General features: G+C 47.8%; 1 protein-coding gene across 1 annotated transcript in view; it reads right to left on the reverse strand.

Annotated features, from left to right (window-relative positions):
• Positions 1 to 27,445, reverse strand: part of EPHB1 (EPH receptor B1) — a 437,960-nt gene that overhangs the window by 73,929 nt on the left and 336,586 nt on the right. Inside the window, exons 7-10 of the mRNA XM_007108469.2 lie at positions 20,012 to 20,174; positions 16,334 to 16,442; positions 15,430 to 15,494; positions 2,953 to 3,075 (exon numbers count right to left, since the gene is read on the reverse strand). Coding sequence (XP_007108531.2) covers positions 2,953 to 3,075; positions 15,430 to 15,494; positions 16,334 to 16,442; positions 20,012 to 20,174 — 460 coding nt within the window. The remainder of the gene's footprint in view (positions 1 to 2,952; positions 3,076 to 15,429; positions 15,495 to 16,333; positions 16,443 to 20,011; positions 20,175 to 27,445) is intronic.

The following is a 27,445-nucleotide window of genomic DNA, read 5'->3' on the forward strand; positions in this document are numbered from 1 at the left end:
ATTCCTGTTTAGATGAGTTTACTCACTGCAAAGCAGCCTCCCTTACCACCCTTGATCTCAGCATCGGCCATCTCAAAACTTCTCCACGTTTCCAAGTCCCATAACTGGTCTGCATGCCTCTGAGTCCTTACCTACCCTTTCCCAGCACCCCTTCCAATCCAATCGAAACACAGGTTCATCAGGTTCTTCTCTCCCCTCACTCCTACCACCGACCCTGCTCAGAAAGCACCCCACTCGCCATTTTCTACAGGATAAAATCCATACTGCAGTCTCTGGATTGCTAAGCCTCAGCCTGATTCCAGACTTAATGCTTCATTCCTACCTTCAGGAAACCCCTCCCCAGCAGCCTCCTCTCAGCCTTGTTCTCAGAATGTGCCGCACAGAGTGTCAGCCCATCCACAGCCTCCAAGACCTCAGGGGACCCTTCCCTGAGTCCTCTCCGGCCATCAAGCCTCTCCTCCTCCCACCTCCGGGACTGAGTGTTCTCTGGTCCCTCGTCTTAGCTCTCAGTCTCCTCCCCTCCTCTCGTGGCGTGGGACTGCATCTGTGTTAGACAGTAACATATCAGCCGGGGTTATTAGGCACTGAGTGTGTTTTCCAGAATCCACCACAGTCACAGGCTGTGATCTTTTGAATTCTCAACCTAATCCTTCCTGCAACAAACATAGCCCTCTCCTCTGGATCGATTCTCAGCAGGAATGGGCCAGTTTTTCTGCAACCTCTTTGAAATTATCTTGCACCTTCTGGAAGGCTGGAGTGTGCTGGTAAGCATTCAACTACCAGCTCTCCAGAAAACGAAGAAACAAAGACCCCTGATTTGTAGCATTTGCTAATTCTCAGGGTGTAAATACTCCTCCCTAATGTCAAACTACCAACATGATGCCGCCGAACACAGGGCTGGAAAAAGATGCACACGGAGAGTGGAGAGAGGTTGACACCAGCCAGGAGTGTCTCCTGTTGAAACTGCATCAAGTTACACATAGTGAATTCATATCCCCAGGGATTAGCTCTGCGATTTCTGAATCGTGAGCAGATAGGTGTCAGGTAGAGGGTGGTCAGCAGCAACTGGGCAGAAGTCTTTATCCCAAGCTGCTGGCCACCTTCTTATAAACTGCTACATGTATCAGCCCTCCCCGGGATCAGGTGAGCCATGGCGGGGACTGAGCCTTCTCTGAGCAGAATGCACAAAAACGGCAGCATCAGCAAATGCTACCCAGCATCCAGCAGTTGGTGAGCTCACTCCAAGTTGCCACTCCCCAGCAGGGTCATAAAGTGAGAAGGCTCTTTACTCCTCCCCCGACAAAGTCAGAAGGGGGGCTGAAGTGTGCTCTCTGGGATGAAATGCAGTCCAGAACACATTGCTCTAAGCACATGACATAAATCACAACATTCAAATCGCTGGCACCATTGCCACATGACATAACAACAATGAACAACGTGGAGGAATAGCATGCCGGACTGAACGCCCTCTCACCCTGCCCAACACTCTTTCAAGTTTACTGGAGAAGTCTGAGCCCCTAGGAGTCATCAAATTTATCTGGGATCCAGCCTTCCAAGGCATGATCCTTAGGTCTGTCAGTGTCTAAGGGGGAACAGAAAATTATCTGCACAGAAGTGAAAGTCGTGGTTCAGTATTTAATGAAAGTCAATGGGAAATATGTATAGACTCATGTGGATCAGATTATGGTCAGCCGGCTGGAACACGTGAGGGGTTGGTAGGAAGAGAGTGGTGTGTCCTGGTAGGGAGAGTCCCAGCACCCACGACAGGGATGCCATGAGGTTGGAGCTCTTTAAGAGGGAAAGCAGTGCATGAGAATGGTGGCTTAATGGGGCAAGCTTTCAAATGTGACTTTCAATTTCACAGATGGCTTTTTGACAGAGAGGCAGTGAATGCAAGTAGTGTGACTTTCCCCCTAAAGATAATATATGGAGTGGCTGTCTGGAAGACTTTGACTAAACATATTTTATGGAGTTTAAAATATTATTCGGAGAGGCAACCCCATGGCTCTCCAAATACTGACATGAAAAAAAGCACTTCCTTGCATAGGAACTACCAAGAAGAATACAACATATGAGTGAGGAGAGATTGAATAGTGGCTAATACAATTTAAAGAAGAAGAGAAGACAAAGAATGTTGTAGAAACAAAAGTAGGAAAGAGGACACAAAGCAAACATATCTTTGAGAAGATTCAGAAAAGATAGCAGAGGGGGCAGTAAAGAGATAACTTCCAAAGGAATGATATTTTGGGATAGTTTACTCATTTACATCAATAAGGCTGGATCCATTGCCCAACTGACTCAACTACTGATCCATTAAAGAAGATGAAAATTTTAGATCAGTCTTTAGGTAGAATTTCCTAAGAGCATCTCAGGCAGTTACTTCTCTGCTGGACTGGGTTTCTATTCCAATGCAGGAAGATGGACCAGAGCACACGTTTTGGGGACAGAAATTTGTCCTGTATTACCATCCATATCATAGATCTTTTGTTTAAAAATATGGATATGGGTGAGCTTTCTTCTGGAAATAGTGGTCCCTCTTCAGTTTATCATGGTCTGCCTCCAAATCCATGTACATCAGAAAAGGAGAACTGAAAGTGTGGGAAGAAATCTTGGCCCAAAGCCATGGAGATATGAGAGTCAGTGAAGGGGATACTAGGTCCAGCTTCTAAAAATGTATATTTCTCACTTGTTTACCCTATTTCTCTCTCTTTATCTGCATTTGGTGGTCCATTTCCAAAGCTATTTCTGAATCTTTTTAGACTAGATTTGACTCCTTGTAATACCAAATAAGCTTGGACACTGCGAACAAGCTCCCCAAATGATCTTGGACACACATTGTAGATGGCTTAGATGTATTTTCTGGGGAAAAAGATGGTAGAGAACACCCAGAGCAGTGGGAAGAGGATGTTTGGACACCAAGAGAACAGAAAGGAGGGGAGGGGAGAGCCATACCTGCTCCGATGACCTCTTCGATTTTCACAAAAGAGACATCAATCTCCTTGGCAAACTCCCGGACAGCCTCGTTGGGGTCCTCATAAGTGAAGGGGTCAATGTAGATCTTCATCCCTGGGGAGCCTTTTTAGAGGAGATAAGCAGGGTTAACATCCCAAAGAGGACACGGCGGTCATTAAGCACTGGCTGATGTCCCCAGCTGTAAGGGTATGACCAGGGCAGGGGTGTCTCTCCTACACATAGGGCTGCCTCTCTTTTCCTTGCTGGACCTCCCCATCTCCCTTCCCTCTGGGCCACGCTAGCCTGGTTCTCTATCCTCTACTTCTCCTCTGTATTTTCTTCTGTTTTTGAGCTCTTGATGAAATGTGGAGCAGATTACTTATAAATGACAGATCGGGACCAATTTCCACACCGGGCACTCACAGAAGGCAAAGAAGCTGATTAATGCCAACCAAATGCATTAGCAGAAAAGTGGTGGTAAAATGGTAGAGCAGATATCCATATTTATCAACTTGACAACTTTTCTGAGCGGAGGCCACCGTTAAGGTTATAACTGACGGCTGTGTCCAGGGCTGGAAGAAGGATGAGGATGGATTTAAACAAAAAAAAAGAAAGAAATTGCTATTAGAAAAACCTCAAGATAGGAGTGCCAAGCCAGTATACCAGAAGAGAAAATGGGAAGAGGAAAGCATAGAAAACACTGGGAGAGGAAAGAGCAAAGTCTACATAGAAAAAAATGAGGTGGAATGAAAGAAAAATAAAATGGTGATTGAACCCCCATGCCTTCAGACACAGTGAAGTATGAAAAGTGAATAAAATGGTGAATGAGAAATACATAAAGGAATATGGACTTTGTCACTGATGCTTACAGTGGCAAGATAAATAGGTGTGCACGCGGACAAAACAGAATCGTCACTGCAGAAAAAATGCATTCAAAAAGTGGAGGAGAGGGGACAAAAGAAAGGAAATGGAACCCCAAAACAAATGGATTCATCACAATGTCGTTTTTCACCGTGTTGGATGTGTCATTAGGCAAGAATGGAGATGGTTTTCCTGGGGGTGATGTGATGGGAGGTGGGCTTCGAAAGCTGCTCAGCACGGTCTGGCATCGCATCCTTGGGAAGAGCAGCCATTTTCCCTGCCCATCCCTGCTGTCTGGCTCGTGGAAGAGGCAGGTCAGCAGGGCAGGCAGGTGTGCAAAAGCCCAAGTGCTGTGCCTGCGGTGGAGGCTGGATCTCAGGTTCCCCGAGCTGAGCTCCTCTCAGCGCACACTTCCCCCCCGGCCACCGTGGCTTCTTCTCAGTGAGTCCCAGCCCTGAGCGCGTGGTCTAGTTTTGACATCTTTCATCCAAAAAACTTCTGGTGACTCTACAGCTCCCCCAGATCAATGTTGCTCAGATCACCAGTTCAGGCCAGAATAAAATCCAGAGGGAGAAGGAAGATGCAGCAAACAATTAAAGGGGGATATGTTTTGAAAGCCAGAGAGCCAGGTGCTCTGACCAGAGGAATTGCTTCCTTTGAAAGCTGGGTTATTCCCAGTCATGAAATGAAAGCACTGCAAGCACGCTAGGCGGCTTGCTTTAGGGTGGTCGACACCATTCTAGAACGCTCTTTGAAAACTTGGGGATGACAACGTTGACTTTGGAATCTGCTGATTGAACTTTGAACTAAGCAAATCCTCATCTTTATAATAGAAGGTTTTAATCCCTGGGGGGATGGAGGGAGGGAGAGAGGGGGGGAAGAGAGAGAGAGAGAGAGAGAGGGAGAGTTTACTTTAATAACAGTGGACAAAGGGGAAAGCAGAGCTGGAGGTTCATCCCTTTCTCCTTTGGTCTGGAGAACAAGTGAAGTACAAGAACGACTGAAACCACATAGAAAGCCTAACAACCCAGACCAGTATCTCCAGGCAGTCTCACTTTGAGTTTCTCCAGAAGCAACAACTTGAGACAAGGTTTTGAAAGCAAGTGGCTTATCTGGGAGGTGATCAGAAGAAGTAGCCACAGGCAAGTTGTGACAGTTTGGTAGGAAAGGAAAACAGTCTATGAAAGGTGTGCTCTCAAGGCACTTACTGCCTTGGGGCTGTGAGTAATTGACACAGGCTTAACTCCCCACCCCCTAGGAATCTCTGAGACCATATGCTTCAGAGTTGGCCCACCCTAGGGTGGAGGGAGCTGGCAAGCTCCACAGGACTCCCATGAGTCATTGGTTGAGGGCTGGCTGCCCTGCTGGGCAGGTGGGCAGGGAGACTCCAGGGCCTGAGAGGTGCTTAGGTGAAGAAACACAGATGCTTCAGGTGGAAGCTGGCTAGTGTGCGCTGGAGGGGTGAGCTCAGGAGACGAGGTCACCACAAAAGACCCACTCAAAATGCCACAGGGGCAGCAGGCCAGTGTCAACAACCTGTGACTTCTTCCCAGATCTGGGCTGAAATGAGAGACGGCTCAGAGCCCAGAGGCTGGGATCTAGAGGTGAGGTCAGAACCCCAAAGCCTCTCACTAGCCAGGCATTCTGAGCCAAGACCACATACATCTCTTATAACATTGTTTTCCTCTGCTGACGGAGGAGGGAACACCTTCCTCCTGGGGCGGCTGTGATATTAAGGACCATGTTGCAAGCGGCATGCCTAACACGGTGCCTGATGTACAGGGAGGGCTCACAAGCTGCTATGCTCGTGATTATTATCAGTAAATTGTTCTAGGAAGTGTTTGGGGCGGTAGGAAGAGGAAGCCGGGGGGAAGGCATGGGGGCTGGGCATTGGGGGGCTGTAAACCGCTTAGGGTTATATTAGTTACTTTAAAAATACCACCTTGTTATTTTGGATCAAGGGGCTCTAAACGATGTATGCTAAGCTGTCCTACAGGAACTCTTCCATGGAAACTAATTAAGCAATCTAGAATGTGCTGTAATGAATGGTTTGCAAGTAAAGACAAAGGTAAGGATGAATGAGAGAGTGTTCTGAGTTAATGAGCTCCACAGATACTGGTCCCAATCAATTCTGGGAAGGAGCTATTTTCAGAAGGTAGAGGCTCATCTCTCCATGGTTCCAGGATTCATTTAGGCCAATGGCGTCCAAGCAAGGGCATCTGCATGGGAGAAAGTTCACATTCTAATCACTGTGTGGTTTATTCACGGGCAGCTGTGTTACCGCACTGCCTTGTGGAATTAAGCAGTGTGTGTGTGTGTGTGAGTGTGTATGTATGTATGTGTGTGTGTGTGTGTGTGTGTGTGTGAGTGTACAAATGTGTGCGTGTATGAGTATGTGCATGTGTGAGCACACACGATGTCTCAACTGCTATTCTGGGCCAGGCAGGGGCTTTGGTCATCACTGAAGCTTTTCACAAGAAGCCGAGGAGGTGGCACGGAGCCTAGACCTGGTGATGCAATGTCAAGTTAGAACATCCTGCACCTATGCAGGGTAGGAATCAGTTCTTGTTTTCCCTGAAATTGAGGATACCATTGTTAGACTGAAGAAGGAAAACTGAAATCAGAAGTCTTAACAAATGGTTCAAACTCAGTGCTTTTCCTCTGATGAGGGTCAGATAGGGCCAGTCTAGGAATGGCTGCAGGCAGGGTCCCTAGGTCCTAAGTCTGAAGAGTGATTTGGTAGAACACATGCACTAATGGCTCTCCCTGCATCCACCTCATCTCAGGATGACACATCTCTCCAGACCTCTTTCCCACATCACAGCTAGCCTTTCTCTAGTCCCAGAAGATGATGAGGAAAAATAAAATGTCTTCAGCAGGCAGAACAGGTCATTTGTCTTTTGGCTCATTTTGTGTTTCTGCATAAATCCTGCATCAGCCTGTTCCTGCTCCCACTTGCCAGTGAGCAGTTTTTAATTATCAGGGAAATGGTATTTAGTGCAATGAATCACCAGACAGTGAACAAGGAATTCGAGTCAGCTGTGGAGTCGGGCACAGCCAAACGTTTAGAGACAGAGCTCAGAAAATGTTCTCCGACGGTGAGTGTTGGGGAAATATTATTAATGGCAGTTATAATAATATCAGATGTAATATAGCTCTATAATGTAAGACATTTTATAATGCTCTGTCCAATGCTTTGCATTATTGTTAGTGTTAATATTATAATATTTATAATATCTTATAGTTTCTGATTATTTTCATCATTTTTAACATAGGTTTACATACCTTTGGCACAAAAGTGGTATGTACAGATCTAAACTGATTGATGGTGCCGAGAGAGAGAAAATAAGAACTTCAATTTTATGATCTTCTAGTTTACTAATCTCTATTAAAGATCTGATTTGCAGATACGTTTATTCTTTGATCTCAAAACCCATTTATGCTATGAGTGGGGTCACAGCCTGGACTGTTAGAGCTTTAAAGGACCATAGTCCCAGGAGATCTGCAAAATCTTAAGCATGAACCAAGGCTTTAAAGATATTAACTTTGGGGAGAAATGACTTCGCCGTTATCCAGAGCCTTCCTGCACGGCAGGGAGCAGCCCTTGAAGCACAAGAAACTCCTGGGTATTGTTGGAGATCCTGTAGCAGGAGAGTAGTGTGCTCTCAAAAGGGAAGAGGCTGGGATAAATTTGGGGGATGCTGGCAGATTGTGGGGTGTAGATAAAAAGTCAGCCCGACATGTTTACAAGTGCCAGGGTCTCAGGGCGGGATAGCGTGGACTGGTAAAGGGCCAGTTCTAAACAGTAAGTGACATTTAGGTATTAAAAGTGGAAGAAGAAGATGGAATACTGCCATTCAGCCCTCTTGTGCATTCAGAAAGTACAAAATCAGTACCACGGTCAGCTTGCGAGTCCTATGAGGGAGGCTTCAGGGTGCCAGGAGGAGCCCAGTGCCCTCCTGCTGGTGGATTCCTAGAATCCCACAGTAGGGTCCGGAAAGCTAGTGCATAAATTAGGTTGTTTTCAGTCATTGATATCTTGTGTCCCAGCAGGTTTGATGGAGCCATAGGAAAGGGGGACATCTGCCTCCTCATTCCCCATTCTGGATCCAAGGCAGACTTTGTCTTATTTGTGACTCACCTAAATTTTGTCCAGATATCTAAGCACAAGAGGGAAGCTGTTTAGGGACACATAAACTCCGGTTCCTGGGAGGGACCTCATCCAGTCCTCTGCCTCAGAACGTTGTCACCCCTCTTTTTCTCAATGCTGACCAGACACCCAACTAGCCCTGTGCCAGGGACTGTGGGAGCTTACAGGGAAAACAGAGCTCGTGGAGTTCTCAGGTCACTGAGATGTGAACAAACAGGGGAGCAGTGCCAGAGAGTCTAGAATCAGGATCCCACACCCAGAAACAAGCTGTAAGTGCTGCAGAAACCAGAGGAGGCAGAGTACTGTGGATGCTAGTCTTCAAGGTCAGAGTTCTAGAAGGACAGGTCATGTGGTCCTTCACTGAAGAGGGAGAAGCTTGAAGTGTCAGGAGGCACAGCTCAGAGAGACCTGCCATTGAGCGAGCGGGGACAGTGTGGCCGGCTTGAGTGTGGAAGGAAGGGGGGGTCTGAGGCAGAACAGTGCTAATGCACTAGTGGGAGGCCCTTGACTACCATCAAAGGCATCTGGATTGCTGACATTGGACACACAGAGCCAACAACTGTGCCAGCAGCAGGGAAGGGATGTACTGAGAGCACGATCGGGGAGTTCATTTTGCTGACAGCCCGCAGCATTCCCTTGCATCGTTGCGGGGAAGGGGCTGGAGGCTGAGAAAACAGCTCTGAGGTTGCTGCTGTGATTACGGTACAAGATAACAGTTTTTAAGCAGAGCATCGCACTGACAACAGCAGAAGAGGCAAAAGATATTTCAAAGGAATAACTGACAGCACTTAGTGAGCAATTAAAGATGAGGAATGAAGGAAGGACCAGAAGAATGCGAATCAATGCCAAGACTTCCAGAATTAAGTGGTCCTATGAACCAGGTGATGGACTTTGGGAAGGAAACCTTATTGTTAGGGAAGTTTGCACACGTGGCTTTAGACTTTGAATGCATGCATGAAATATGCAAGGCCTAGAAGTCAGTCAGAAAACTCAGAATGGAAACAGAGCTGAAAGGCTGGATGTGGAGTGGTGGATGTGGTGGACACATGAGTTACCCAGAGCTTCACACAGTTGAAGCTGTTGATGTGAAAGGCTGAGGACGGGTAGTTTCTTAGAGCAAATCTACCAGGAAAGGTTGATGGGCACCAGAAACACTTTGCTCCGCCTGCTTGGTGTCAAGACCAGGACGATGGGTGGTTGTCTTTTTCCCTGAAAGAATGGAGGTCATGGGTGTCCAGCCAAGGCTAGAGGGAGAATCCAAGAGAGGGAGCCCCAGGGTGGGCAACAAGGCTGGTGGAAAAGCACCGAATCTGAGGAAGCTCTGCCTTCCACTTTCTGTTTGGGGGTTTCACCACATTTCAAGATTTGTTCTTAAAACCACAGTTATTGCCTAATATGTGTCTCCAAGAGAAGGAAAGTGGACCACAGGCTACTTGCTATTGAGGAAGGTATTTCAGGAAAAATAGTTTAACATCTCCATGCTTCTTGGGTATCAATGACCAGGACAGGCAGGTCCTTCCAGGCAAGACCCACTGTCTCTGGGCCACTGAAGTCCTGCCAGGAACCTGAGAGCAACAGTCCAGGAGCTGGGGACTCAAAGAGTTAGCCTGGTTTCTAGAGGCTCTGGCTTTAAGCCAGCAGCAGACAAATGGGTGAAGCTAGCTCGTTAAATTTATATGACATTTAATAAGCACTCACTGATCACTCAGCCACCTTTTGCACCTGGGGGCCTTTCCTCCTCTTCCCATAGGCCCTCATTTACTCATGTTCAGGTACTAATGCTCCTGTTACCTTCAGGAGAGGCAGCCAAAATATCCATGGTCCGTGTCCCTCCTCCAGCTACACCTGACCTTCACCCTGGTGTCCAAAGGCGATTTCCAGTGCGCTGGATGCTGTGTCCTGAATGGTTCGGATATGTCCCTCCCACCCAGAGTCAAGAAAGCTGTGTGTAGAATCTTGGGTCGAATCAAGTCCAGTGTCCTACCTAAAGCAGGAATCCTCTCTACAACATCCTCTACAGCAGCCTTTACTGATAGCTGTCTCTGCAAGACCAAGAGAGCTTACCTCCCTCCCCACAAAGCAGCCTGTCTCTGTGTGAACAGTTCCAGTTTGGGGGGCTGTTCGTACATTGAATCAAGGTCTGCCTACTTGGATCTCTCACCGATGGTTCCATTTAACACAACAAAGCACAACAACAGTATCACCTTTCTTTTGCTGTGATGGTGTCATGCTTGATTTTGAGCCCCAGGTTCCTGCCTGCATTTCTCCAGCACCAAATCGGTTGGTGTCTCTGAGGTGACACATCAGGACTTGGCACCCTCCATGGGTCAGCTGCTTTGTTGACAAAGTCCTTCTTGACACATGGGGTCCCCAGAACCAAGAACGTCCTTCTAGATGTGTTCTCACCAGCACAGAGGACAGCATTTCTGTGTATCACCTCCTCTGATCCCAACTTTAATTGTGACCACAGAGTCATAAAACTCTGGAGAGGCTACTTGCTTGACTTCTCTGAGTCTCTGTTTCTTCACATGCAAAATCTACCTCATGGGACGGTTATGAGGATCAAATTAGTTAATTTAAAGTTGCTGTGCTCAACATGTAAGGAGGCTTTTAGTAGTATTATTCTCCATTAGTAACAGTGCTTAGCCTTTTTTTTGGTACGCGGGCCTCTCACTGTTGTGGCCTCTCCCGTTGCGGAGCACAGGCTCGGGGCGCGCAGGCTCAGCGGCCATGGCTCACGGGCCCAGCCGCTCCGCGGCATGTGGGATCTTCCCGGACCGGGGCACGAACTTGTGTCCCCTGCATCGGCAGGCGGACTCTCAACCACTGCGCCACCAGGGAAGCCCTGCTTAGCCTTTTTTATTAGCTTTTTCTCACTCCTATTAGGCATGTGATCAACTAAGTACTGAAACTTTTCCATACAAACAGATAGCAAGTCAGGTCTCCTCCTTTTTGTACCGCTTTATTTTTGTTTTAACCAACACTAGCTTCTAGATTTATCCCTCTAACATTTTGTCTTGCAGATTTCAAATTAGCATTCAAAGCTGTTGTATAGTTCTGAATTTTGATTCTGTCTTCTGTGGAGTTCCTTAAGCCACCCAACTGTTACCTACAAACTTGATAAGCATCCCTAGGTTTGCACCTGACTCATGAATTTAAAAAACAATCAAACAAACAAGAGATTGAATTGGACGAGAACTAGAATAAAACTGGTGACTTCCTTCCTGGCTGACAGACTCACTAACCCACTATCTTTTCGTATGATGACGAGCTCTGTACCCACTTTACAATGCTTTCCCATGGGAGATCATAAAATATTTTTGCCAAAATAAAAATCCACTACATATACAATTCCTCTTGAATTTACTAAATGCATAACCCTAGTAATCGAGATGAGGTCCCCATAACTTTTCTTAACAATCCTGTGTTCGTCCTGTGATCACTGAATTTCGTTTTAGAACCCATCTGCTTCCCAGCCTCTTGAGCATTTGGCAGGGATCAAGCTCACCCTCCTGTTCTGTGGTCCCTGTGTTCTGTCCTCTTGTCCTGTGTGAAAATTAGTGTGTTTGCCAGTCTTATGGTCTTTAGACACATATCTTATTTGTTTTTGCTTTTCTCAAAGCTTAACAAAAGTAGCTCGGTGATTATATCTGCAGTTGCCTGTAACAAGGAGGTGATTCTGTTAGGGTTGCTTTCTGAAAGCCCTTGACCCCTTACCAAGCCCTTACCTTCTTCTCTCCCCACCCCTGCACGCTCCATCCATCTCAGAAATCAGTGCAGTGTCAATCACCATCAAGTGTATATTTGTCCATCCAAGCCCCATAAGTACCTGGTAGCATTTCCAAAATGTAGCATCAACTGGAACTTTTCTAAAGATAGATTACCCAGCCTACCCGAGCCCACCTGGATCACCCCATCCAGGCAATTTTTAGTCAGCCAGCACCTTCTGCGGACTGGCCCATGGAAACCATGAGAACACTCCGTCTGTCTGCCTCTTCCCCAACATGGGAAACCCACACCCCCACCCAACCTTGAACATGAACCACAGGTTCCCAGGCTCTTCAGCCCAGCATCCAGCACCACATCCATGCACTTTCACTTCCCTACCTGCCTTCCCTCTAGACTCTTTCACCCAAATCAAATCCCCCCTTACAAGTCTGTTCTCTGTGCTGTATGCTCAGAGCGGGGTTGCAAGCCAGTGCCCTAGGGAGCACTTGGCATTCTCAAATTGACCAGATCTGCCAGGGCTTCACAGACTAGAGAAGGTGTTATGTTTGCCAACATTTCTGTTATGCCTCCTTCAGCCTTTGCATCAGCTTGAAAGGCGGGTCTGGGAGGGCAGGGGCCGCTGACCTCTGTATGTGGCCCTATGCCCTCCCTGCCTGCGGGGAAGAGAGGCAGGGGCCCTCTCGGGTACTGATGAGTAAGGCTGGGGAACTGCTGCAGGTTTTCTGTCCCTCCCAGGGCAGGAAGTGCCTAGATGTCCAGGTTACCATCCACGTCCCACAGCGAGGTGCATGCATGTGGATGGCCCAGGAATGGTTACGTGCACACACTCACATCAGGTGCGTCCACCTTTCTGCCTCCTGCAGTGGGACCCAGAGAGAGGACCAACAAACCACCAACCAGGACTTCCGAGATTAGTCCTCACCCCATTTTGACTTGCTCCTGACCTCCAGTCACCTTGAGCCTCTGCAATATGGTACGACCATGGGCTCTGCAGCCAGGTTTAGAGGGTGCGCGGTCCACCTTGGCCACCCATGAGTGGTGAGACCAGGCAAAGTCATGTCATTAATGTCGGTCACCTAGAGTGGTTGTCAGGGTCATAGGGATTGAAATGAGCCTCCAGAATAAAGTTCCCAATGCACCGAGCAGGCTTTCCATAACTAACTACTCCTACCCGCCCCTGTCTCGCGCCAGGCCTATTCTCCACCAGAGCCTTGAGTTTCCTCTTCTGCTATATGTGTGCTGAGTCTTCTCCCAGCTCCACAGCCCTTAGACTGTCATTCTCCAACAGTAATAGCTTTAGTCAGATTGATGGATGTCCGTGGGAGAAAATGCACTAATGTAACTCAAAGCATGAGGCTATGAGTTTAGAGAACCAGAATGCAAAGAGGAGCCAGGTTTCGGGGACTGGATAAAAAGAGAACAGTTATGAATAGGAGGAAAGAGCATGTATAAAAAGGAGAACGGATTTAAAAAGAAGACAGACTTCTAAGGCCAAGGAGGGAGTGAACTCTGGTCCATGAAGAACTCTGCGTTCCGGGTCCCGCGCTCACTGGTTGCAGCAAGGCCTCTGCTACTGCAGACTGGGTGGTGGGTTTTCTGTGGACCCTGAGAACAAGGGAAGCCTCCTTCTGTTGGTCTTAGAGGGGACAGAGTTCCCCAGAAGCAGGCTGTGAGAGCTCTGGGAGCAGACCTCTGTGCGCGTGGGTGCCATGTGGCGGCCCAGCCACGCCGGCCCCTCCAGAGCAGAATGGTCAGGTCTGAGGTTGAAGTGCCCAAAAAGGCAGCAAGATGCATCCCAGCTTGATGCTTAGGGACTTTCTGTACCCCGACTAAGGGATGGTGACAAGGCTTAACTTACATGCCTTTAAAAAGGGACATTCTCACCTTTGGGCGTCTCTAGTCTTCAAAATGGCACTCCTCCTTTTGAACCCAATTTTGTGTCCTCTGCTTTCAAGCCCACATGGCCATCTTTAAATGTTTCATCCAGAGTTCAAAAGATGCCAAATCTGAAATAGACTTTATAGTGGCTCTCAACCCGGCCGGGAGTCAGCCCAGAGCAGGGAGGTGGGGCAACGTCAGAATCCTGAGAGAGACAGGGAGGCAGGGCAGTGGAGAAAGCCCTCCAGGTAATTCTGATGCACCCTGGAGGGGGCACCTTCACTTAAGAATCACAGATAAATCAAAGTCTCTGTTCTTAGGAAGGTAAGGCCCTGCCTGGAAGGGAAATGCACCGGTTACTCTAAGAAAAATCATCTGTAGATTTTGCCGTGAGGTGCAGAGTCAGGATGTGAGGAAAAGAGAGAGAACACATTCAAGTTTTCCCTCTAAAACCAGTGATGTCTGGTTAAAATGGAGGCCCAACTGGCCTGCTGGGGGAAAGAAAGAGGGGTAAATGGGACTCTGAGTGTTGCAGGAGCTGTGCCTATAGCCTTAGAAGGGGGCTGCTCTCCCAAACCCTCACTCCCCATTTGTGCTCCTGATCATGGGGGCTGCCTGGACCACCGTGGGAGCCTCAGCCGGTGCCCAGCCCACAGACCTCTCCCAGCCATGACTGTGGAACAGCAGCCCAGCTGCCAGGGGCTTGGTCCTCTACAGACCCTTGGCAGGTTCTTGTTCTTGGACTGAAAGCCCCCGGGGAACAAAGCCATATCTACAGAGTGGCCTTTGTGCAGCTCCAGCCAGCATCGACCTTGGCCATGCCAGAACGAGCCCCTTGGCGGTGAAGCTGCCATGGGAGCATCCTGGCATCACTCTCCCGCCTTGGGTGACCTCAGGGGAAAACTTTTGCCTTGGAGCCCATTTCCGATCCCAGAAGCGCCCAGTGAAAGCCAGCTTAGGATGTGTGTAGACGGAGCCTGTCTTGCATGCTCACTGCCCAGTGAACAGGGAGGGCAGGCAGGCACAGCCACAGCAGGACTGAGGTGAGATGCAGCTCACGGCGGAAGCCTGGGACAGAGAGGGCACAGCACACAGTGCTGGGGCAGGTTTCTGAAGGCGTCCGTGGAATTCAAAGGGAGTTATTTAGAATCAGAGCGTGTCTGCTGTAAAGATCTAAGCATTCTGCTTTCTGGACTGAACGGGACCTTTGCAGATCCTGCAACGTTGTCATTACACAGATCAAAGAATAATACTGACACAGGCCTTTACGTCGCACGTTGGCGAGGGGAAATTTTAGTTATAAAATATTACATTTAGGTTTTGACAAAAAGAGAGTAGATAATGAGTGAGAAAAACTTTTAAAGGCACTGCTTAAAAGAAGACACTTGGGAGATAGCCCAACACTTTGGCCTCTTGGGCTCTGCTATCTTTTTAATTCCCTACATTCGTGTTCTCTGGCTTATCTGTGAATTTGGTTAACACATTCCCCAGCCGCTCCATTGGATAAGATAAGGCAGAAGATGTTAATAGAGAGCCCTCTGTCTTTTCCCACTGGGTCTGATTTCAGGATTCATTGACTTGCTAAACCCAATCTTCTCCTTGCATTCCATGTCCTCTATGGGCTTATCAGTGCAGAAGATAATCTACCCGCCAGGAATCCAATGAGTACCCACAATGGGCGGACACAGATGGTGTGGGCAGCCTCGGTCCCTGGGGACCCAGCTGCTGGGTGCTGGGGGCCGGGAGGGGGCTTGTGATTGGGACCGGCCAGTCTGGCTATAAGGAGCCCTCCAAGCACTCGTCTGCTCGACTCAGTGGTTCTCCGGGGCTCAGGTGGTAGGTGTCTACTTTCTACTCACCTCGGCCTGTGCTGTAATGCTGGAGCTTATCACTGTACACAGCTTCTTTGCTGTAAGCCCGTTTCCTGTGGACACAAGGGAGAGGAGCGCTCTCAGCCGGGGTGCACCCCTACCACTCAGCTCCTGGGGCTCCTGTCCTGATGGGGGCTCACCCAGGCATCTCGCGGGACTGGGTACTGCAGCTCTCACTTTAAATGGAGCTCCTGTCGTGGCCAGCATTCTGGCTTGACCACCACCTTGGGCAGCTGGGTCGAGGTCTTTCAAGTCAACATCTCTCAGAGGCCAGGCAGGGCTGTGCGTCTCCATCAGAGCTTGGCGCAGAGGCTCTGGATGACGCCTATTAGCATTCTGGCAGCACTGCAGAACTTCTTGGGAGGGACCAGCTGAATCTGGGCTAACCACCCAAGGCAGCAGCAACAGTACTAAAAATTCACAAGGCCTTCAGGGCCTGCCCTCCTGAAGGACACGGAGCCCCTCGTTTTCTCCCCCGCTCCCCTCCTGCCCCACTGCGCCCTGCGCCGAGGGCCCTAGCTCTGTAGCTAGAGGATGGGCCGTGGCACACGGTGTGATGCTCCAGCGGGTCAAGTGCAATTTTGTAACTGTCACTCCAGGAAAACCGTTGTGTGTAGATGGGCTAAACGTCTTGGCTAAAATGAGGTTTGAGGACGAATGCTCGAGCCTTGCCCAGCTCTTACAGAGGATTTTATCCCAGGCACAGAGCAAATAAATAATCTGGAGAATTCTAGGCTGCCTGTGGACGGAGATGGGATGATGGCTGCGGTGAGTTTGACGGTGCGTCCCTGAATGGTCAGGCCCTGTCCAGTCTGCATGACATGGGAGGGGTCCACGAGCGGGGCTTCCTGGGTCTAAGGAGAGCAGGTGGGAGCAGGAGTAGGGGGCCTACCTGCTGCAGACGATGGAGATGGCCACCAAGGACACGACGAACACGACCCCGGCTGCCGCCGAGCCAGCGATCAGGGGCAGCTGCTCACGCAGCTCAGACTTGTAATCGTCTAGGTGAGAAAGAGGCATTAGAAGCTTCCTGCGTGCCCTTTGCATAGGGCTGGTACTCAGTGTTGACAACAAAGCATTAGATAGATAGATAGATAGATAGATAGGTTCTATGCTTCAGAGCTGTAAGCCCGACCCAAACCAAGAGTAATCTTTAAGTCACAAATAAACAAAAGCAACAAAAGCCAAAGGACAGTGTCAACAATAAAGGCAAAACAGCAGTGACAGAGGATCTCAGAACTAAATTGATGACACTGGTCCCAGAGCAGAGGTGACTCTGACCTACATGCCCTCATTCGGAAGGTCTCTCAAAGGTCTGTCAGCCGTGTTAAGGATACGTCTAATGGGGGGAATGGAAACCTCTGCTGAAGTACCTCCTAAAACACAAAGTTGCTGAGTGCAGCCCAGTCAACAGATTCTCTGAGCAGAGATTTAAGAGTATCTGCAGCCAGCCAGCACCACACCCAGTGCTGCAGAGGATGAAGGAAATGCCAAGAAGCAGCCCAGCACTCTCAAGCTCACACTCAAGAGAATGGGTCCAGGCTTCTGCTGGTGTTAGAACTAGGCTGTATCACACGGGGGAGCGGTTGCCCGCCAGTCACAGAGGCAGACAGAGCTTGCCCAAACCCTGGCTTTACCACGGGGAAGCTTGGTGATCTTGGACAAAGCGTTTAGTCTCTCTGACTCTCAGACTTCTTATCTGTTAAAATACATTTTTAAATCAGATCATGTGACATATTTCACAGTGTTTGATCTATCACAGATGCCCTTTATACGAATTCTCTTTTCCTTAATCCATATAAACCACTTGGGCTACTACTATTATTGTGGTTATTCTCTCACTTGGTGTCAAGGAGCCATTATCGAGTGTTCGGGACTGAGGCAGATGGAGGTCAAGCTAAGTATGTGCTATTACAAGTAGGGTAGCCGGATATAGTGAATCAAAGTATGGGCTGGCCAGTTAAATGTGAATTTCAGATGAACAACAAATAATGTTTTAGTCTAAGTATGACCCAAATATTGCATGGGAGATACTTAGACTAAAACATTATTTGTTGTTTATCTGAAATTCACAACATTTAACTGACCATCCTGTATTTTATCTGGGCCCCCTAACAATAATTCCTCTTGAAGTGAGGTTCCCATGCCCTGCATCAGAATCACCCGAGCCCGACTGTTAGACCTACTTCCAGGCCCCTCAGACCTACTGAATCAGAACGTCTGAGTGAAAGGCAGGGTATCTGTGTGTTTACCAAGCACTCCAGGTGGTTCTTATGAACCCTGATGTTTGGGAACCATGCTTCAACTCTGTGGGTGGAGGATGAGATTTCAAATGACAAGGATGTTGTTCTTAAAGCCTCCCACTCTCTAGAAATCAATTTAAAAGACTGAAGGTAGAGTTTCAGTTTCCCTCTGCTGCGAGCTTTTTGTAATATGTGTGTTTAAAAAAATAATAATTTGGCAAAAAATAAAATAAAATAAAATTCATATTAATTAAAAAAATTCCTAAGCCATGTGACCTTCACCCTTTCCAACTAATTTCTAGAGAGTCAGAGGCTTCGAGAACCAATATCCTTGGGTTTAGAAGTCTCCTTCTCCACCCACAGAATTGAAGAATGGTTCTCAAACCCTGGGGTGCATACGAATCACCCAGAATACTTGGTAAACATGTAGATACCCTGCTGTATAAATGGATTTAAAAAAAAAAAATGAAGCAACCAAGTCAAAAGTTAGCAGGCTGTAGCTAAGAGCAGCCAGGACCACAGCGGCTCTGCCCCACGTGGACGTCACCTGCCCAAAGCATCGTCACTGACCCTGGGCGGGATCCCACAGGTCCTGCCCTCCCCAATGACCCTTTCACTGACAACCTTCAGACTCACCTTTGTGCTGCAGGGAGGCCTGAAGCCTCAGTGAACATAATTACTACCGATGTGTGAACCTCAGTCATTAAGATAAATACTCTCGAATTTGGCCACTTACCAGAACTCTCCTACATCCAACCTCTGTTGGGTTTACAAAACTTAACTGCCAAATGTAAAAGGAATAGGCTTCTCGGGAGAAATTTGTTACTTCTTGATTTGTCTAGCAGAACTGCCAAGAGACCAGTACTCAGAGCATTTTGAGTTTGGGCTTTTAATCCTGTGTACCTCCTGATGCCAAAGTGCCCATAAATCTAGATGGTAAGTGAGGTGCAAAGAGGGGAACAGAATCCTTAAGGAACTGAAGACAGCCTGTGTTCTTTCATACCAGCAGTATTATTCATCTGGATAAACTGGCTCACCTTTCTACCCTAGCTCACCATCCTCAAAATATGAACCAAAACTCACCTAAAATAAACTCAGAGCTGGCTGCAAACTCTCATCCTACAAAGGCCAGACAGCTCACATCAAAGCATCCAAGTACAGATCACTGGGAAGTGGGGGGCAAGCCCCCAGCTCAAGGCAGAGTCCTCACACTAGGATGCCCACCTGTATTGGCTTCTCTTATAATTTTTCATAAGAAAATGGATATTATAGTTTTTATATAAAGTCATTTGATTTTTAAATCTTTCTGATGACTTTTTAAATTGTTTCAAAATATAATATGGGTCAGTAAAAAACCTCAAGCCCTCTCAAGGGCCTCATCAGAGAGTGCTGGCTTAAAATAAAATGTTATGTAAGGGCAGAGTGTTTTCTATATAATTTAAGTAATACAGGAAAAATTAAAGGCTTTCAATTTGTGACGCTGGGAATAGAGTGACACCTGGGAAACTATCAGGAAACAGCTCATCAGTGAATAAATAAATATAGATAGATAGGTAGATAGATAGTAGATAGGTAAGTGAATACATACACTATGGTAAGTGGTTAATGTAGAGACAGACACCCATACACAAGGCTGAGGTTACAGGGAATTGGATTTCATAACAATTAAATGAGGAGGTCTCAGAGGACTGGGGGAGATTGTTTAAAACAGACAACTAATAAAGCTCAAAGGTGGAAGTATTTTTGGTGACAGATTGTGTGGCCTTGGGGATATTTCGGAAACCAGTGGCCAAGCTCTCTGGAGACGCCTCAGCAGGACCTACTGAGGGTCACACATGAAGCTGCTTCAAATATTCTGAGACACGTGGGACAGCCACTCCCCAAACTGTGTCCCTTTGTTTTCTTTCTGGAGTCCTCGGCTCATGCAATGAGGCCGCGCGTTCAGCTCCCAGCCTTCAGAACAGAGGAGTGAAGTGGGAGTGAGGGGGAAACAACACAGGCACCAACAGAGGCGTATTCTTGAGTTCCGTGTGCGTCTCAGTGCTGTGCAAACGCAGGCCAACATGTGGGGGCCTCTGCGCACGCGGGGTACATAGACCTTGCCAAGTCAAATCCACTAGGTATTGAGAAACGGGCCAGACTTCAGACAGATGCCCTGCCTAGTGAATCGAGGAGTCTACACGGCCCTACAGGGGACAAACACTTCCTTGGGAATTCCACTGGAATCCAGTTAGCAGTTGGCACTTTGGCTGCGAGTACAGCCTTGTGGGGGCTCTTCCCTCCTCCAGCGGCCTGCCCTGTGCCCAGGTCACTGGCCTGCCTCTTACCATCCGTCAGAGTCTGGAAGCACATCTTGCCGCTGAACTTGCCGTAGCCGGCCACGGTGCGGGCGCGCACCTGGACCACGTACACCATGCCGGGCCGCAGGCCATCGATCCGCGCGGTGTTGGTCTGGCTCCTGGCCATGGAAGAGTTGAACTCGTTGTGTTCCTGCAGAAGAGCAAGGGGAAGAGGTAGGCAGCCTGCTCCTAAGCATGCGGGCCCCTCGGTTCTTGGTCCTGCAGACCTGCTAGACACTGTCCCCAGCCCCAAGCCATCCCTCGAAACAGGGACAGACTGGCCTGGACCTAAAGAATGCCAAATCAGCTCTGGACCATGTGGTGGTGATGCTCTGAAGAGAGGGGTCTGAGCGAATGGCTGAGCTCTCACGTACTGGCAAGGGGGACACAGTCATTTTCTACCCCTTCCCCTCCGGGGTTCAGAGACAGAATCACAAAGCACATCCAGATTTGCAAACCCACTCTGGTCTCTGACCTCAGCCGAAGCAAACTGGGTCACGTTCACACCCTACCTGCCTCTCTCTGTGTTCCTTCTGCTGAGTCCTGGTCTTTCCTCTCCTCACTCAAGATCTTCTCGGTCACTCCGCACCATGGCTATTCTAGATCACTCTTTAAGGGCCCTCAAGTCCTTAGACAAATGGCTTTGTGTCCACTCACTCCGCTGAAAACTTGAGGCCGTTCTGGACTACGTGCTTCTGCCTTCGCTTTAATGTGTGTCCGTCTGGGTCCCCATAGTCTGAGTTCCTCTCCACCAGCATCTAGGGAGGACATGCCCCTTCTCCTAGAGAGCAGGGCCTGTGTCCTCACCTCTCCCACTATCCAGGGGGTCAACCCCACCCTCCTGTGTGTTACTGTCTCCAGCACCTTCTGCCCTGCCCTCTGCAGTCCCTGTTACCTGCACACGTGTGTCCTCTGGCATGCACAGACCTTGCTTGGGTCTCTCCCTTCTGACCCTCCCATCCACTGTGAGTGCCCTTCAAGGGTCCTTGCTTTTGCTCTCCTTCCTGCTGATCTTGTATAATATACGGTTTTTTGCACCTGGACTTTTGCAGCCTCCTATCTTTTCTGCCACTCCCTCCCTACCCAAACTAAACTTCGTTTGTAAAAAAGATCTCTGACTCCCTAAAGCTATTATCAGATAAAGACGAAACTCCTCAATCTCAGTCCATGGGTCTTTCATAACAAAGTCAATTCCAATCTCTCACATCCACCTAAATCGCCACCTTGCTGCCCCTCCAGGTACCACAGCCCTGGACCCCAGGCCTTTGCTTAGGCTGTTTTCCCAGTTTGAAATGCCTCTCTCCAGGCCTCCTCTGCAGTCTCCAGGTTCCTTACGCCTACAGCCCTCAAGGCCTCCTCTCCTAGGAAAACACCCCTCACTATTCCAGCCCATGGACCCTCTTCACTGCTGCCCTTCATCCTTCCATCTCACCCTCAGCACTTCCGTGAACACCATTCCTGGTCTCTAATCACTTCCACGTGAGCATTGTGAAGATGGTGGCTTATCCTCCAGTGTGCAGGCACAGAAGTTTAGAGTCTGGGTCTGCCCCTGTTTTGCACCATGCATCTTAGAGCAAAATGGCAACATTAGTGAAAATGAAGATCTTGGGTCACCGAGAAGGAGGTCCCGAGTCCCATGTACAGATCTAGGGCACTGTGACGAGTTCTAGGCACAGCAGTCCAAGAGGCATGGTGACAAATGAGAGGAAAGCTGATGACCAGAGGTCTGTAAGCCACATCCTTAGTCAAAGGACAGAAGAAACATGGGGAGTTGAACTAGGACAAAAGAATACAGCCCCATGATAAGAAATTACCGTGGTCTTAAAATATGAATCAAGCCTACTTTGCACAGGCAGAGATGACTGGATGTGTAATCATTCATTCATTTGGCCAGGCGGTCATATTGATGACACACTACCATGTGCTGGTCACAATACAAGGCCTGCAGTGTACCAAGGCATGGTCCCTGCCCTCGGGTATGTGACCTCGTGTGCGGTGGGGCCAAAAACAAACAAGATGACAGCAGTGCTGAGTGAGTGACTTGGCAGAGGGCAGCTCAGGGGGGCCCCCAGCCTAGAGTGACAGGCGGTTGAGAGGGGCTCCGAGAAAGGGTGACATGAGTGAGTCATGGAAGAGGAAAGAAATTAGCCTCATGGATGAGTGAGGAGAGTGAGAACTGAATAGACTATCCCCTGAGAACAGGATAAAACATGCAAAGGCGAGGCCTAAAGGGCTTCAGGAGCCTGCAAGTGAGTGGGCATCTCTGGAGCATAAGTGGCATGGGGGTGCTGATGAGTGGCTTGGGGGCAGTTGTAAGGGACTCCAGGTTAGAGGCCAGAGCAAAGAGACACGTGAACGTTACAAAGAGGCCCACGCCCACACTAAGTGAGGTGATATCCATTGGCCTCTGGGAGAGACGGCCTGGGGAGGGACCACCTGTCCATCATTTGATCTACTTAAAAAGTAGGTGGATGCCCCTCCTCCCCAACCCAGCCCCCACCAATCAGGGATTCAGCAGAAAGAAGGTCATCCACTCTAGAAAGGATGCCATCTAGAACTTTGGTCATTACTCTCTTGACACGCTGGAGATCTGAAACTGTGAAAATCATAGTCTACCTTACGAATTAGGACAAAATCCCATTGCTACAAAATCCAGGTGGCTGCCTGAATTCTCTGGTTTTACTGGAATCAGATGCAAGTGTGCACTGCTTGAAATAAGTGAAGCGCTGGCTGGGCAGCCCTTTTACTGAAAAATGTGTTCTGGTATATTGGCATTTGGATTGTGAGGATCAAACATTAACCCAGAATCACTTTATTGTCTACGCATCCTTCAAGAAGTTCAATGATTAAAATGAGTATCAGTCCTTGTTCTCTCAGAACCACTAATCAACCTCAGGCAAACAAGTGAGAGTAAAGAGCGGGGTTGCTTTTTGTTGTTGTTTTTCTTTTCTTTCTTTTTTTTTTTTTGGTTGCTTATGACTGATTTCACAAGTGTATGGGAGACAGAGGCTGCAGCTGTTGAGGGCAGAGACCACATCTTCTTTCTCCATCCCCAATGCATAGCACGGAGCTTGCCCTGCCTGAGTGCCCAACATCTCAGTGCTAAATGAATGAATAAACAGCACACTTTGGACCAGTCATTTTAACCCATCTATGGAGCACAAGACATTGCCAGAGTCTGAAAGAGTTCCTATGAGAAAATGATCCTAAATTTGAAGGGTAGAAATTCCCAAGGCCTAAAGCAGCCCCTTCTCACCTAGACAGTTAATATGAAGGGCGAGTACACGTCTAAACACTTAATCATTAAGACAGCCGAGAGCAGCTGTAGATGCCCCTCCCTTGGTTTGCCTACAAGTGCTGATGCCAGGAGTGAAAAGTGCTACAAGACAGTAAACAAGAGGGAATGATGAATGGAAACGTATTAAAATGGGGAAGGAGATGAACATGGGAGAGACCCTGGAAGTGCCATCAGCTCGATGGCATCTGAGCTCTCTATTAATGAGCTGTTGCAGGAGATGAAAGCTCATTGATTCTACTCACAGCGCTGAAATTGAAAGGTGTACCAAGCACAAACCATAAGTGTGATATGGAGCAGGAGACCTGGGCTTGGAAAACTACAGCCTATGGCCAGCTACCTGTTTTTGTAAATAAAGTTTTATTGGATCTCAGCCATGCCCACCTATTGACATCTATTGCCCATGGCTGCTTTCCTGCTACAAAGGCAGAGTTGAGTAGTCGGGCTAGAGACTCTGTGGCCCACAAGCCTAAAATATTTACTACCTGGTCCTCACAGAAAAATGGTGCTGATTCCTGTTTTAGAAGAAGTAGTGCAGGATGGAGGAATGATGAGTTCTGTTTCTTTGGACTGAATCCAGGACATCTACTGGGCTGAGTTCTACTTGTGTTTGCATCTTCTTAAGACCAGGATTCCACAGCCTTGTGGAGCAGGGAGGGAAACCATTCTGGTCACAAGCATTTGGATTGAAAATTAAGATACAATCTCTTATTTCAGGTGGCCATGCTAATTTTCAGATCCTCAGCATCAGCACAATTGCATCCAGTCCTACACTGAGCTCAGAAATATACCGAAATATAGTAAAAATATCTATACTTCTAGTTCTGTGGTTCTCTAGCTGCGACCTGTGAGGTCATGGGTAAGTCATTTGACCTTTCTGTGACTTAGTTCCATCATCCATAAATTGGTTACACCTGGCTTTCAAGTATCTTTCTTTTATTTCTTTTAAGGATCAGAAGTAATATATTTGGCATATAATAGGCACTCAATATATGATGAATTATTATTGCGGTTATTATTTCAAAATACCCTCACAAGGTAATGTCCTTTCTTTAGACATATTTGAAATGGTCAAGGCATGTAATGTATTTTATAGTCAAGCACTTTATAAGTGAGGGAGAGTTCTATCGTAATATACCAAATGGCAACCAGTGCTTAGATGAAGAATCTTCTGCGTTCCTAAAAAAAGCATTCTATCTTCTGGGACAATGACATCCTTCACTGAGGTGTGGAAGCCCCCTCAGGTCTTGAGCTACTGTGCATGTGTTCTGTTAATAATTGGTATAAATTACTGAGAAGTAGGGACAGGGCCTAAGATAGGAGAATAATCTTCCTTCATAGTGTCAGAAGTTGAGGTCAACTACAGTTTGTCCAGGGAGAAGTTGAGGTCAACTACAGTTTGTCCAGGGAAAGGCCATGGAGGACTCGGGTGTGGGCTGGGGAACGAGGAGCCAGGGGACACAGGCATGAGCCTCATGGTTTCGGTTCTGCGCCTTTCACCCCCGTCCCAGGGTGACTGCCCTTGGCACGGCTGGTGAGGAGAAGGGCCGGTGGTTTCCCATGCGTCCAGCCACTTCCCAGCACCGCCACGGGCTGCAGGGTAAAGAACCCAGGCTATAGACTCCCTTTCTAGCTGTGTGACCTGAGCAACTGGGTTTTGTTTTTTTCAACTTCTTTGTGCATTTGTTTCTTTTACATGTTCAAAACAACAATACTAAGATTTACTATACTGGGTTGTGAAAGGGGAGAGGAGATGATGTTTAGAAAGCCTCTGACACCCAACAGGGGCACACTAGGGAGAAAGTATTATTATTTATCTGAGATGAGCCATAAGGCTCAAGTTCATGTGTGTGTGGGAAGGGGGGCTGGGTGGGACCTTACTGGTGACTCTGACATCACACCATATATGGCCAAGCATATATTCGACGGGACTTGGTCAATAGAACTAGGTCTAGGTCAACTTGAACTTGGTCTAGGTCAACTTTGGTGATGAAACGAGGCCATGTAATCAATAGGTCCAGATAGGTCCAAAACATTTTTGGATTGGTCCAACATTTACTTTACTAAATGATAAAAAATATCTAGCAAATAAGGGTTCCCAATTCAAAGTTGAACGGATATAATTGTTGCTTATGAATCCAGATCATTTGAATTACTCCCAGTTCCCTGAATTATCAGAATCAACTGTCTACAAAACCCAGTTTCCTCTAAATGAGTAGAAAGCCGCCTAACCCTCACCTTGCTTTCAAGTTCGGCTGTAATGGCTGAAGGGCACACCTCCTTGCAGGCTAGACTGGTGATCCGTCTGAGCTTCTGCTTTCAGGGAGGTAACTTGGTGCCATTTTACAAATGTGAAAACTGACCTAGAGTAAGTGGTTCAGTAATGGGACCATGACTGTGTGTCTCTCAGTTATGGACGGCCCTGGAATCCAGGGCTCCCTTCCCAGTGCGGTGATGCTCCACTTTCAACACTGCCTCCATGTTGGAGGCTGCAGGTCTTCATCCCTGTTCCTCTTCTTATACCCACTGACACACTGGATGGTCTCACCCATACCATCCACACACTGGCAACTTCCAAATGGTCATCCCAGCCCGTCCTCTCCCCTGAACTCCAGATGTGCACATCTAGCTGCCTGCTCCACATCTCCACTTGGCTATCTCAGGGGCATTTTAGACATGGAGCTGAACTTTGGTCCCTTCCCTCACCCCAGACATGCTCTGCCTATAGTGATCCTCTTCTCAGCCACTGGTGTTTCCATTTTTCTAGTGACTCAGGCCCAAACCCTCCCACATCCAAAACCCAACCTGTTGGAAATCCCATTGGTTTGTCTTTAGTTTATACACCTGGAAATCAACTATGTTTCACCAGCCATCTGCTTCCACTTTGATTCAAGCCACCATCATCCTTGTCTTAGATGATTGTAATCTAACAGGTCTATTTTCAACGGAAAAGCCTAATGATCCTTCTAAAATGTAAGTCAGATTTTGTTTCTCCTCTGCACCAAACCCTGCTATGGATTCCCATCTTATTCAGTGGAAAAGCTCAAGTTCTTAAGGCCTAACATGAGCACCTCCTCTGATTACCTCTCCCCTGACTACTATTTTCCCATTGCTCGTATGACTCCAGTCATGCCAGTCTCCTTCCTGCTCCTTGAACCAACAGTCATGATCTCACCTCAGGGCCTTTGCACATGCTCTCTATTCCCCAGATGCCTGCTTCACAACACCCTTGTCTGCTGCATGTCTTTACTTAGAACTTACCTTCTCCAAGAGGCCCACCTTTACCATTCTATTTATTTCTGCAACCTACTCCTCCCCCAAACCTGACCCTCCTGACCCCATTTACCTTGATCTGCTTCCCCCCCAATTTACACTCATTTTCTAACACACTATATGATACCTTTATTTGTTATATTCATTATTCATTGTCTCTCTCTTTCTATTGGAAAGTAAGCTTCTTGAGGGCAGGAATCCTTGTTTTGATCACTAATGTATCTTAGAATAGTAACTGCCAAATAGCAGGCACTCAGTAAATACTCGCCGAATAATAAAGGAATAAATCTGGTATTTGCAAAAATATTGTGTTGGGTCAGTATAGAAAGCACTATATTTTCCTGGGATTTTGCAAATGCTATTGATCACCATGGTGGAAGGAAAACCCTGCTTCCCCCACAGATAGGCCAGGGGTCAACTCCACAGGGCACCATTTCCCTCTTCTTGGCAGGGCATGCCCTGCTGTAGCCCCCAGCAGCAGCTGTGAGAGAGCAGTCAAGGGAAATTACATACAAATTTCTATTTCGATTAATTTCTATCTATCCTTTTACATTTCCATTTAAATATTTTAAACCTCCATACATAGCTCAGCACAGTAGTATATGCATATGATTTATAAATAAACAATCTTATATTGGAGGTATAGGATCAAAAACTTTGAAAAACACCAGTTTAGGTAATTTCCTGGTGGTACATTGGTTAGGACTCCGTGCTTTCACTGCCGTGGGCCCGGGTTCAATCCCTGGTGGGGGAACTAAGATCCTGCAAGCCATGTGGCACGGCCATAAAAGAAAAAGAAAGGGCTTCCCTGGTGGCGCAGTGGTTGAGAGTCCGCCTGCCGATGCAGGGGACGC

The sequence above is a fragment of the Physeter macrocephalus genome, chromosome 1 (genome assembly GCF_002837175.3).
Source record: "Physeter macrocephalus isolate SW-GA chromosome 1, ASM283717v5, whole genome shotgun sequence".
Taxonomy (NCBI): Eukaryota; Metazoa; Chordata; class Mammalia; order Artiodactyla; family Physeteridae; genus Physeter; species Physeter macrocephalus.